This window comes from Syngnathus floridae, chromosome 14, assembly GCF_059516105.1.
Source record: "Syngnathus floridae isolate MCC-2025c chromosome 14, RoL_Sflo_1.0, whole genome shotgun sequence".
In the NCBI taxonomy this organism is placed as follows: domain Eukaryota; kingdom Metazoa; phylum Chordata; class Actinopteri; order Syngnathiformes; family Syngnathidae; genus Syngnathus; species Syngnathus floridae.
Genome location: NC_142426.1, coordinates 12,005,867 through 12,018,047, shown reverse-complemented (window position 1 = coordinate 12,018,047; position 12,181 = coordinate 12,005,867). Strand labels below are relative to the sequence as shown.

At 43.0% G+C, this 12,181-nt stretch overlaps 2 protein-coding genes and 2 long non-coding RNA genes across 6 annotated transcripts; 1 reads left to right on the top strand and 3 right to left on the bottom strand.

Annotated features, from left to right (window-relative positions):
- Nucleotides 1-109: 109 nt before the first annotated feature.
- Nucleotides 110-750, bottom strand: LOC148387827 (uncharacterized). The gene is made up of 2 exons (XR_015862538.1): nucleotides 568-750; nucleotides 110-427 (listed from the first exon to the last, which is right to left on the bottom strand). It is a non-coding gene; the product is annotated as an uncharacterized LOC148387827 (long non-coding RNA).
- A 626-nt stretch (nucleotides 751-1,376) lies between these two features.
- On the bottom strand, nucleotides 1,377-5,065 carry LOC148387826 (uncharacterized). The gene is made up of 6 exons (XR_015862537.1): nucleotides 4,903-5,065; nucleotides 4,232-4,322; nucleotides 2,146-2,439; nucleotides 1,906-1,972; nucleotides 1,587-1,709; nucleotides 1,377-1,503 (listed from the first exon to the last, which is right to left on the bottom strand). It is a non-coding gene; the product is annotated as an uncharacterized LOC148387826 (long non-coding RNA).
- On the top strand, nucleotides 4,237-7,442 carry pter (phosphotriesterase related). Of its 2 annotated transcripts, XM_088396062.1 has the most exons (6): nucleotides 4,237-4,353; nucleotides 4,774-5,219; nucleotides 5,612-5,877; nucleotides 6,485-6,625; nucleotides 6,760-6,840; nucleotides 6,914-7,442. In XM_088396062.1, the coding sequence occupies exons 2-6, from the start codon at nucleotides 4,788-4,790 to the stop codon at nucleotides 6,921-6,923; spliced, it is 930 nt and encodes a 309-aa protein (XP_088252188.1). In that variant the 5' UTR covers nucleotides 4,237-4,353; nucleotides 4,774-4,787; the 3' UTR covers nucleotides 6,924-7,442. The 2 variants fall into 2 exon arrangements, with proteins under 2 accessions (XP_088252188.1, XP_088252187.1); XM_088396061.1 differs by having other exon boundaries at nucleotides 4,238-4,353; nucleotides 6,760-7,442.
- Nucleotides 6,997-11,589, bottom strand: LOC148387824 (complement C1q-like protein 3). 2 transcript variants are annotated; one of them, XM_088396063.1, is made up of 3 exons: nucleotides 10,414-11,589; nucleotides 9,388-9,527; nucleotides 6,997-8,262 (listed from the first exon to the last, which is right to left on the bottom strand). In XM_088396063.1, exons 1-3 carry the CDS (start codon nucleotides 11,023-11,025, stop codon nucleotides 8,100-8,102), a joined length of 915 nt encoding a protein of 304 aa, XP_088252189.1. In that variant the 5' UTR covers nucleotides 11,026-11,589; the 3' UTR covers nucleotides 6,997-8,099. The 2 variants fall into 2 exon arrangements, with proteins under 2 accessions (XP_088252189.1, XP_088252190.1); XM_088396064.1 differs by having other exon boundaries at nucleotides 8,114-9,527; nucleotides 10,414-11,579.
- Nucleotides 11,590-12,181: the final 592 nt, after the last annotated feature.

Genomic DNA, 12,181 nt, shown 5'->3' with positions numbered 1-12,181 from the left:
GCTAAGAAAGTTGATTTTGCATAATATGGCATAAGAAATGTTCTCTCTCAAGTATTAGCGTGAATTTTATTGTTTGCAGCATTATATATGAACCTCTCACACAAACCAATTCAATAAGTCAGAAATGCTGTTTTTTATTCATTTGATTTTCAAGGAGTCATGCAGATGATTTTTGAGAATGGGAGTTCAAGCAAAACTTGGTTATGCGGATTCTTTCTTTGGTGGTTCCCGTGACCTGATAAACCTAAAGTGAGCAGAATATGTAACATTTCAAGAATTAATAGCCTCTGTTGATATGTGGAAAGTGATTCCGCTCGCTACGGGACGGTGTTGCAAAAGTCTGTTGAGCAGCAGTCTGTGACAAAGTCAGGATTCCTTCGAAACCACGCGCATCGAATGTTGGCCATGCAATCCTGTAGTGTGGCAACTGACAAAGAAATGAAAACAACAATGAATTAATACCAACTCTGGCACACTTTGAATCATGTGGAACCTCGGAAATTAAACACAATATATTTGTTATTTTTTGGGCCACAGTTTGGACTGCGTGATATTAATGACACTTACGACCCTTGTATGTGGCGAATCCACAATATCCTTCATCGTCATCACAAAGCTTCTCAGTGACAGAACATGGTTCCCCCGCTGGTCCAGGCTCACAATAATGGCAACTCAGAGCTTCCCCTGACGAAAGAAAGCGCAAATCAACCCTTGGGTATTTTCGAGCTTTTTCTCCAAAAGATGGAGACACACTCACCAACCGTAAAGAGCAAGGCAACGCTTAAAGCCAGGAGTAGAAGCTTCATTGTGTTCTTCTGTGAGAAAGAAAACATCAGATTTGACACAAGTTTCAATACAATCAAATTGAAATAGTTGCCTAACACAATCTTGCAAAAGTAAATTCAAAGGTACCTTTGCCGTCTGTCTCTTTGACTTCTGCCGCAGTCAGTGATACCAGGTGGTTGGCATTTGTTCTTTTATGCTTGATCAGTACACATATTTACATAGATCTTTTTCTAAATATTAGTTTAGATTAATTAGATCATGATGACTTCAAAGGTTAGGTGGGGAAACGAACACATTTTTAAAAAAAACAGAGGGAAAAAATGACATATCCCCTGGAGGAGAGTCCTTTGGGTTAATTGACAATGCAAATAATTGTTTTTCTCAGAATTAATTCAAACTCAAGTTCTGCATAATGGAACATTTTGCCAAAAACAACACCCCTTTGATCCATTGGGGAAATCGTCATTGTGGGTCCTGATGATAAAACAAATAATCTATTCCCCCGGAGGAGTCCCTTTGCTGGGAAAGTTCTGGTTCTTCACAGAACTAACCACAGAATCATAATAACAGAACACGTTGCAAAAAAAAAAGACAAATTGCTTGTTTATTCATGAAAGGTGTTGCACAGGTCGCTTTCACAGCACTTTATCTGGATGAAACTGTTCCTCTGGAGCATCTGGCAGTCAGACAAGGCCATGCACTTCTGGTATTGGCCAACTGGACCAATGAAAAATGGGAGACATTTTTCAAATTTGAATGTAAAACAGGAACTATGTGCCTGGTGAAAGAACAAATCTCACATGGCGATGTTTGGAACTTGGCGGCGGCGCAGCTATCTTTCTCAGGTTTGCATGCCTCCACTGTGAGCTCGCAGTTTTCGCCGGCTTGTCTTGGCACGCAACGATGGCAGATGAGCGCTTCGCCTGGCAACAAAAAGAAAAACACAACAGTTATCGAAGCATCATGCAACTTTGAAATGAGGGCTAGGGAGGCCAACTTAAAGTGGACATATTGGGCCTAACATGGTACACCAGACGTTCCTAGCAGACCTTCACAGTAATAAATAACAAATACAAGTGCATTGACGTTTGTTCAGTGGAGAATGAGTAGCAGTCTCACCTGCGGCTAACAGCAGCATGATGCTTAAAGCTAACGCTAGCGACTTCATGTTAACGTTCAGCGTCGCCTGGAAGACAACAAGATGATGCAAGTTACATATTGACAGCAGGAGACCTTTTCAAATCTCTTCTAGAAAAGGGTTGTTATTTGAAGCGCCCATTTTAGGTGTTAATATATTGAAAACAACTCAAATCAAAGTATTTGATGTCAAAAAACAACATGCCTTCAAAATTTACATACCTCGCAGACTTGTTGGTCTCTGGCGGTAAAAGCAATGCCCTCGCTGACGTGAGGTCTCTTTTTATAGCCGCATGTATTTGCTCGGCCAATCTGTCCGTCCACGGTTGTGTGCGCTCCACCAGGGTTCAGGGGTCATTACTGGCGAATCGCCTTCAGCAAGATGCGTCCGCCCATGTGTGCCGGCATACTTGAGCAAATATGCATCTGTCAGACACTCATGATGATATATTTTTGCTCATTCTGTCCAGACACAAAGGACACGCTGATGTTGGTCAAAGTCTCGGCAAGGTTGACCTACAGACAGTTAAAAAAGCATTTTTGTTCACATTTCTTTGCACCACCGTATTATAATTGTGGATCCTAGAAATTCAAATGTCATGATAGTGAACACTTCCTGTAGTGTAGAGCAAACATTTGTGCACAATAGAGGCCATTCTAAAGTATTCAGAGAATAAACCCTAAATAGAGCTCAAACAAACGCATCATCATAACCCTTGAAAATAAACAGTTTACAGATTATTTGATTTTGAAAAAGTGCACTTGAACTGCAATGTGCCACTTTGCTGCTATATATAACTGTATACTAATTATTCTGCTCATTTATTTGAAGTATTTAATTTTCATGATTTGATTTGTGTCCCATTCTCGCTGAACTTGGCGGGTAAGCGGTACTTTGGCGCCCTCTATTGGCAATCTACCGATAAGCGCAATAATGAAAAAAAATACAAACTATATGCTTTACATCAGAAGGTGACGCCAGAGTACTAATAAAACGACAAACCTTGGATTCGCATTACGTAATACACTGAAAAAAGTTTTCGATATTTTGTCAAGTGATTGCATGAAATAAATCCACTTTTAGTAGACTATGCATCTACTTAAAAATGTATTTGGATCTGGATAATTTAGTTTTGTGCAAAATTGTTTTATAAATTCAACACACTATTTTCTAATTGTATGTCTCACTGCAACTCCCCAAAATATAGTAAGTTTACGTATATATAAAAATAGGGATGAGTTGAAGAGCAATAATTACAATTAAATTTTATTCTTAATTTTTGATTAGATACTTTATGTTATAGATAAAGATTATTTGTTGGATGCATTGTTGTTCTAGTGGCTTTTTTTTTTCAGATTTTGGTATTAGAAACTGAGAAGCTCCTTTTAACTCATTTGTGATAAAGGGTGATTAAAATACAACTAAATTGAATTCTAAGGTCCAGACAACCAATGCGCAATATGCAATGATGTACTACATGTAAAGTAAAGTGTTGTAATATAACCATGAACTGCAGACAATGGTTTCTCCGAGGTAGTTCATTGTGGATATTGTTAGTGGGGGGTTATTCATCCCTCTCGAAGAGATTGTCCCGGCCGGCGGTGATATGTGCCTGATATATGGCGGCCGTGCAGACAAATGAGTGTCACTCTGCTTTTTGTCACTAATGAGGAACCCTGTGGCGACACCATAGTCACAGTGGATGAGTATCATGCTGCTCATCTAACACATGAACTTTGCCTATTCTATTTTTCATTAGTTTAGTGTGTGTGTGTGTGTGTGTGGGGGGGGGGGGCAGCAGAAATGTAAAATCATTACCAATCCCACTTTTTATAGTATTATCTACACATGGTGACTAGTTTGTTAGACTAGCTGTGTACGAGGCAGATGGTCTCCAACAGGAGCATTGATCACAGGGCCGACCTATGATCAGTCACCATTGCACATGCTTGATAGCCAAGCAGATGACCAGACTGACGTGCCTAATACTGTTTTGTTGCAAGAAGAAGGCCAAGAAAAAGTCTCTCCATCCAATCATTTCCAATAAAGCTTAGACTGATTAAGGCAGCAGCTCAAAGACAGCATTTAAAGTGTTAACACATTTCTAATGTTCAAATCCAGCATCAGCATCATTGTCATCATCATTTCCATCATCATCATCATCATATACTATCCATAGTCATCACGATCATCATTTTCATCATCGTTATAAAGTGTCATAAGATTTTTTTGCGTAATTCTTCTCGCAAAAATTATGATAGAATACAATAGAATAGAATTCATACTGTACTTATATTGAGCGCTTACTTGTTAACCGTCGTAAAATCTCGCGATGACTCCGCCTCCTTCCGTTCCTCACTCAAGCTGCCGTCGGACCCATTGCAATCTTGCAGGTTGTCTATCCAAGTCGACAGAATTGCAGATTAAAGGTCAGCATTTTTTTTTCTCACACCTTAAACACATTTTTATGGAACTTAACGATGCGTTGCAACGCCAGCGCCCCTTTAGTGGTTTTGGCCGATATTATACAACTTGTTTGGGCGCAGCCTCCCCGAAATAGACAAGCAGCAGCCCCGATTTAGATCGTTAAGTCCCCACATCCGGGCAATTGTCATTTCAAAATAATAGCGCCTGACTAATTTTCTCGCTTCCGTTATCAACTTGTTATTGGCGAGTTGTAACAAAGGTGCCTAAGTGAAGTTCAGAGGCAAGTTTAAGTCATTTTATATTCTGGAGTCCAAAGGTTTTCGGTCTGTTGAGCATGTCTGCTCCCCTGTCAGTCATCACTTGCATTGTCTGGCACCCTGTCAAACATTAACACAATCTTGTTTTGCATGCACTCCGTTCAGTTTGACGAGCTGTCATGGCCGAGCTGAGCGGAAAGGTCCAGACCGTCTTGGGTCTGCTGGACCCAGACCAGTTGGGCCGCACCATGACCCACGAGCACCTGACCATGACCTTTGAGTGCTGCTACGTACCCCCGCCGCCAGAGTACCGCCAAACAGCCGAGAACTCCTTCCAGATGCGCCACGGACACTGGCTGAGGCAGAACCCGTACAGCTGCCACGAGAACCTGCTCCTGTGCCAGGAGACCGAGGCTGTGCATGATGAGCTGCTGGCCTACAAGAAGGCGGGCGGCGGGAGCGTGGTGGAGAACACCACCACGGGCATTGACCGGGATCTGCCCACCCTCAGGAGGCTGGCCAAGGAAACCGGGGTCAACATCGTGGCGGGGGCCGGCTACTATGTGGACTGCACGCACTCGGACGATACGAGGAAAATGAGTGTGGAGAAGGTGCGCACAAAAAATAGGTGACAATAGTGGGGAAAAAAAATGGGTGTAAAAATCTTTCACATGTTGTATAGGAACAAAAAGTAAACATCACAAAAACAATACAGAAACATAAAGCAAAAAATACTATAATATATGAAAAATAACACAAATAGAGGGGAAAAAATTCTCAAATAATAGGAAAAAAACTGACAGACTGAAACAAAGAAAGAAAGTACGAAAAAAAGATGCACAAATATTTGACCAAAATATACATTCCGAACATCCTCATCTTTATCACATTACTTTTTTCCTCAATCTGTTTATTGTGTCATATGAATTGATTTCTAATAACGCTCAATATTTTCCAGAATTGTTTCGTTTGTTACTGAGGCTAATTGCGCTTTCCTTACCAGCTGACGGACATCATCATAGGCGAGGTCCTCCACGGTGCCGACGGGACGGACATCCGCTGCGGCGTGATCGGTGAGATTGGCACCGGCTGGCCCATCACGGACAGCGAGAGGAAGGTGCTGCGGGCGGCGGCCCATGCCCAAGCCCAGCTCGGTTGCCCGGTCATCATCCATCCCGGCCGTAACGCCGCGGCCCCGACCGAGGTCGTCCGCATTCTTCAGGAAGCGGGGGGCGACATCGGCAAGACGGTCATGTCGCATCTGGACAGGTGAGGAGCATGCTGGGACACGTGTAGCTAATCATGTCATACAAGTGATTAAATAATTATTTGGTGAAGCATCATGAGATTATTTTTCACAAGATTATGCCCATTTTCTTTTTTTTAAACTTTTTTTCTCAAAGAGTACATATTGTCAATCAGTGGAATTGCATGCAAAATAAATGAGGCGGAACAAAATAGGCTTTTTAACTGTGCAAAAAAAAAATGTGCAAAATTGTGGGACTTGATATTAAAGTTTATTTTTAGAAAATATTCAGTTTTATCTCAGTAATTAACATCATCCAAAAAAATATACATAATTGTTTTATCTTTTGTCAGAAATATACAATTTAGATTTTTAAAAGATATGACTTTCTCTTTAAATTTGACATTTTTCCCTTCCAAATATATCTTATTCTTTGAAGCAATTTTCAATTGAGAATTGTATTAACACTGCTGGCAATACATGTAACCCCTCAAGCTAATTCCTCCGCTGTAATTGAGTTACTTGTACTTTGAACCGACTGTGAAGTTAATCATTCCACAATTCACCTTTGCTACAATGGCTCCAGATTTATTTATGTATTTATTTAATCTCGTGTTTATGTCGTTGCAGGACCATCTTCAGCTACTCTGAACTTCTGGATTTCGCCGAGAACGGGAGTTACCTGGAATACGACCTCTTTGGATTGGAGACTCTTAACTACGTCTTCAACCGGGACGTGGACATGCCCAGCGACAGCCAGAGAATCAACGCGTCAGTACACTAGTGAACCTTCACTTGTTAAAAAAATAACTACAGTATATATTTTACATGATCTGAGACACTCGAGAACTTTAGTGTGTCATTGGTTTTTTCCCCTCCTCTTCTTCTTCTTCCTGCATGTTCAGCTTGGCCTTCCTGGTGAAAGAAGGCTACGAGGACAAGATCGTGATCGCGCACGACATCCACACCAAGGACCGCCTGTGCAAGTACGGCGGCCACGGCTACTCACACATCCTGCTCAACATTGTGCCCAAGATGCTGACGCGGGGCATCTCGCAGACGCAGGTAAACAAGATTCTGGTAGACAACCCCAAACGCTGGCTCACCTTCAAATGAAGAATGGCAAGAAACAGGCCGGCAGGTTTTTTTTTTTTCATTTGTTTAATGAAGCCATAATGATTTTCTTTTTCATCGTGGGATGACGAGCCAACAGTGAGATGTAATGTGACAGTAATGAAATAATTTGGGCCTTCGATCAATCACGGGATGCAATTTTGTCTCTTGTAATGAAGATGATCATGATGAAATTAAGCACTGTAAGTAGCCCACAGTGATTTATTTGCTGGACACATTTGGATTCCAAGAGCATTTTGAGTTGTTGAATAGATTAATCGGACATTATTAACATTTTTAAATCGGAAAAAATAGGCAATTTTCCTGATGTTTTTTTTTTTTTTTTAAATACATCGTATCAGTAAAAACATCACAATCATGACATGGAACATTTTAAACTCTTAATTTGTATTCATCCATTATACATATTCTATTTTGATCAAAATAAAATAAAAACATTGACATAGCAATACTAGTATTTAGTATTGTTTTTTTCGCATTTAGTCTATATTGCTGGGATCCCCGTATCGCCGGAACGATCACTTTTAAGGAAAGCAATCCCAAAAAAAAAAGTTTGTTTAGCCATTCCCAGAGCATCGTGAAAGAGAGTTAGCCATTTTAAACATGCTGTAAAACAAGTTGTAAAAAACAATATACTCACTTGGGGACTGTCCAATAGTATTAATTGGCTTAAAAAAAAAAACTAATTTGGACATATGGACTTCAGTCTGACACCAGACATTTCTTATATCTTCATTAAACTTCAAGTGGGTATGACAAGTGAACACCTTGAGGCAGACGAGCATGTTTTGCTTATTTGAAGGATTGCTGGCGATACCGTACAACCCTTTTCTTAAGTTATTTCCACACAAGTTTCATTCATATACACTATCACAAAATACGTTCATGTTACGAAGTACAAATTTAGTCCACAGAGACTCACATCAATTTATTTCTTATCGGGATTACATACATTGACTATAATTGGCCGTCAGCTTTCATTCACTAGCAGCCAAGTGTAAACTCCAAACAAAGCCGTTCCAGTCCATGTTACAAAAGCACACGCGTGTTAGCATAGCTGCCGCTTCCTAACGAGCACGCCGCTCATCAGTATGCCGCGGCCGGCGTCATGTCACGGCAGCGGCAAACGAGTCGGCCCCCTCGGCGGCGCGTCTAACGGGAGGGCCCAGATGAAGGACGCGCTCTCCTCTCTCGTCTGGGAACAGGTGGCTTCACAGGGTGACTTCATGCCATGATCAATGGCCGCCGCAGTCGGGGCCAAACTTTTGATGAATCTTGCGGGAGGATTAAAACTGTAAATTATATATAATATTCGTATTTGGGAGGGAGGGAGGGAGGGAGTGGTGTCGGGGAGGGGGTTGACAGCGGGTGGATCGATGGCGTGTCACCCAGGGGGTCAAGGACATGCTGCTGTCATGTGTGCTGACGAACCGTTTGGCCAGCGAGCCGCCTGACCAACTGTCATTTTGGACGAGAAGGACGGCATTTTTATTTCAAGATGGCAGCTTTTTGGAATCATGCGTCACTCCAGATTGCTTCAAAATGCAATCTATTTTCTCCAAATAAAAACACAGATTGAAGATGCAGCTTTGGGGACGTCTCGAAGTCTCTTGTTATTTTTCTGCACTTTCTGAGATGCCCTAAGTTGGCGTCAAAGCCATTTTCAATGGAAATGTTGTGCTTTGGCGCCATCTTGTGGCATCGTGCTGTCAAGAAATGTGACATTGAAGGGTGAGGAGGAGCAGACACTCATAGAAAAATAGTGATTTGGCGCATCTTTTGACATTTTTAATCAGTTCTAGACCTGTTGGCTGGGGTGTCAATTACTTGTTTATGGCTATGAGGGTACAAATGGTGCGCAATGTCGACCCTGAGCATCTTTAAAGCAGTGGAGGAAAAGCACACACACGATCAGGATAATCGTTCAGATACGTTTGACAACTGAATGAGTTGATCGGAAAACATTGCTCAAAACACTACCAATCCGTTCCATTCACTAGGCTTGCCGAACGAATGAACTACAGTGGGCCTCAAACAGATCCAAGGGGCGCTACTGAGAAAGCATTGTGAAGCGTTGTGTATAATTTTGGTTCAAGACACACATGTATAGCATGTTATATTATACGGCAGCAGCTACATTACAACATGGCAGCGCTTCACAGTTCATCCAGCTGGACATTAATCAGGCTACATGTCAACAATTACGTTACAATCTCCCCGGCAGGCTCGTTTGGTGAACAAGGACGATGTGAATCTCTGTCTCTACTAATCCAACAAGTAATGGAGCGTGCGAGGGAAGGAGGAAGCAAGCGAGCGAGAGAGAGAGAGAGAGCGAGTGGACGAGCCCGTGCGTTTGTTTTCAGTCGGCGTACAACATGAAGCCCGAAAAGGTGCTGTACTTGTTGTTGTTGCCGCCGTGCGCCTTGCCACCGTCCAGCTTGATGTAGATCTCGTCGCCGGGCTCCAGGTGCAGCACCACGCTGTTGCTGGCGTAGTCGTAGTTCTGGTCGGCGTCCTGCGCAATGGCACTGGCTCGCACCTGAGACGGGACCAAGTGGGTGGATACACGTGGGAGGGACACTTAATTAGGTTCACCTGCATCGTCCAGTGATTGCTGAGACAGATGATGATGCTCTCTTTAAATAATAATAATAATAATAATAATAATCACATTTGCATAGTATGTCTCTCAGATGTGTACACATAGAATAAATGCACAATAAACTAGATCAAAACTATCAACAACATACATTATAAAATAAAATAAAAATCAACAGTATGTAGTTCATAGTTGTACATAGATCTATTTACTAATAAAAACTACATTTAGATAACTTGGACTAAGTATCTATATATTTCATGTGATAAATACATAATGTTACATGCTACTATCAAAACTTGTCCCATATATAGAAAATGATATGTAGTATATTAGTGATACATTTTTTTTGCTTTTGTTACAGCCGTAAGTGAAATAAATTCTTAAAAATCACGTTTATTTTGTCCATTACTGATATGAAATGATCACCCATAACTGCTGCGATCAATACTCTTATGTTGGCTCACGTGAGATTGTGTAGATACACTTAAGTATCCTCTGAGTTTAGGGTATATTTCATACTTTGGTGTCAAATTTATCACTCATCTGAACATAAGAAAGAAAATATTCCAAAAACATTGAACAACGTGCACATTGGCAACAATTCCATCGGATTCCTATATATTTGCCTATATGTGGTTTTAAGAGTCGTTTATGATTCGATACGGTTGGTGGGCTTGGGGTCAGCCAGTTTGCGGAGTATTTAATCGCTTTAATTATGCAAACGAAGTTAGAGGAGTGCGCGTAATGCGCGTCCGTAAAAAGCTTCGCGTAAAAGTGTCCAAACGAGCTCCAAATTTCCAAGCTTGTTGTGATGTGGGCCCACCTGATTATTCTTGCAGAGGTCTGCCCACATGCTGGTTCCGTCGCCACCACGCATCAGCACGTGGTACGTGAAGTAGTAAATCCCCGGTATGGAGCACGTGAACTTGCCGGTAGCCGGATCGTAGTGGTTGCCCAGGTTGGTGACCACGTCGTCGAACTTGAGCACCTCATAGCCCTCGTGTTGCTTCTTGAGTCCTGCATAGAAGGCGATCTTTGGCACCGTGCTGTACGTGGCCGCGCTAATGGCCCCCGTGGGTCCGCTCGCTCCCGATGGACCCGGAGGACCGGGCGCCCCTCGTTCCCCAGGCGGGCCGGCGGGTCCGGGCGGTCCGGGCTCCCCCACGGGGCCCCTCGGACCCATCCTCCCCGCGCGTCCCGGCTCGCCTTGCGGACCCTGAATGAAGGTGGGCAGCGATTGCACCAGGCGGTTGTCTTTGACCGGTTCACTGGCCGCCTTCGCTGGCGCCGTGGTGGTCCCGTGGGGGTCGCACACCATTTGGCAGGCGCCGAGCATCTCGTAGCGGGCTGGGGTTCCGGCGGAGTTGACCATGGCCGGGATGAGCACCACCAGAACCAAAACCAGCGCCACGCCGCACACACCGGTCGCGATCATGTGCGCCCTGCGGAGCGGCTGAGTCCTGCGAGCCTGGTGGTCTTCCAGCCTGCTTGCGGGTGATTCCGGAGCCGGAGGGAGAAGAAGCGCAGACAAGGCGTACTTCGGAAACTTTTACGATTGTCCCTTGCACGCGCGCTGGGGAAGCATCCGCAGCTTTTTACGCGCTTCTGCGGCATCCGTCCGAATGGCGCATCTCCTCCCCTACCTCAGTAAAAACAATAATAATAATAATAGGTGGGAGGGGGTAAAAAAACACAAGAAGAACGTTGTACGAAAGGATTCAATCTACTCAACATATGTTACGGTGTTGGGTTCTACCCACTGTGCACCGAGAGAGAATTCAAATGCTATAGCCTGCTTGCTCTGGTGGGCAAAGGAAGGGGGGCGGGAGGAGGTGATGGATGGGAGCAGAGAATACATGCTTTTCTTCAATCACACCGCGGGAAGTCAACAACAACAACAAAAACATCACCGAGGCGTGATTAGAATGTCCCACAGTGCACACGCGCGGACTGTGTAAACACCATTTCCATGAATAAAACACAAAAAGCATCGGAGCAATGGAACTCCTCAGAACATTTGAGTTCGAATGTGTCTCAAAACAGGTTACATTGCAAAAAAGTTCAAGGCAACACATATTTGAAGTTGGGTGATTAAAAAAAAAGAAAATAATTCAGAAGCACTGGCTTAAAGTAGTAACCCAAACGGATTGAAATAGTTAACCTTAAAGGGACCAACAAAGGAAGTCAATGACATGATGTGATGAAATGTTTTTTTGTTTTTTTGGGGTTTTTCAGCATGTGAACTATTTACAAGATTGGTCACTAGCAAACTGTTAGCCCAATTAGGAACATTAAAACACACACACACACAAAAAAAAAAATCTGTGCTGGTCGTTTGGCATCGGGTCACACCTCAGTGACTCCCTGAGTCCAATTTATCATGTGAGGAAAATCTATAGAGTAAGTGAAAAGAAGGAGGGAGTGACTGGGAAGAGGCAGTGAAGGATGACTCTGCACAGACATGCGCATCAAATGAAAGTCAAATCAAAAGTGGGCCGTCACTTGATCAATTATGCCACTCAAATCAGACATTACCGGCTTCCTCCAACGTGCGGAAACAGGACGCTAATCTCATCGACTTTATTCGACGA

Bases quoted from the DNA above. Each gene is read 5' to 3' on its own strand.
- pter (XM_088396061.1), top strand. From the start codon at position 4,788: ATGGCCGAGCTGAGCGGAAAGGTCCAGACCGTCTTGGGTCTGCTGGAC. The intron at 5,220-5,611 runs GTGCGCACAAAA...TTTCCTTACCAG, and splicing joins GGAAAATGAGTGTGGAGAAG to CTGACGGACATCATCATAGG. The intron at 5,878-6,484 runs GTGAGGAGCATG...ATGTCGTTGCAG, and splicing joins GTCATGTCGCATCTGGACAG to GACCATCTTCAGCTACTCTG.
- LOC148387824 (XM_088396063.1), bottom strand. From the start codon at position 11,025: ATGATCGCGACCGGTGTGTGCGGCGTGGCGCTGGTTTTGGTTCTGGTG. The intron at 9,528-10,413 runs GTGGGCCCACAT...GTCCCGTCTCAG, and splicing joins ACCTCTGCAAGAATAATCAG to GTGCGAGCCAGTGCCATTGC. The intron at 8,263-9,387 runs GTACAGCACCTT...TCCTCCCGCAAG, and splicing joins CACGGCGGCAACAACAACAA to ATTCATCAAAAGTTTGGCCC.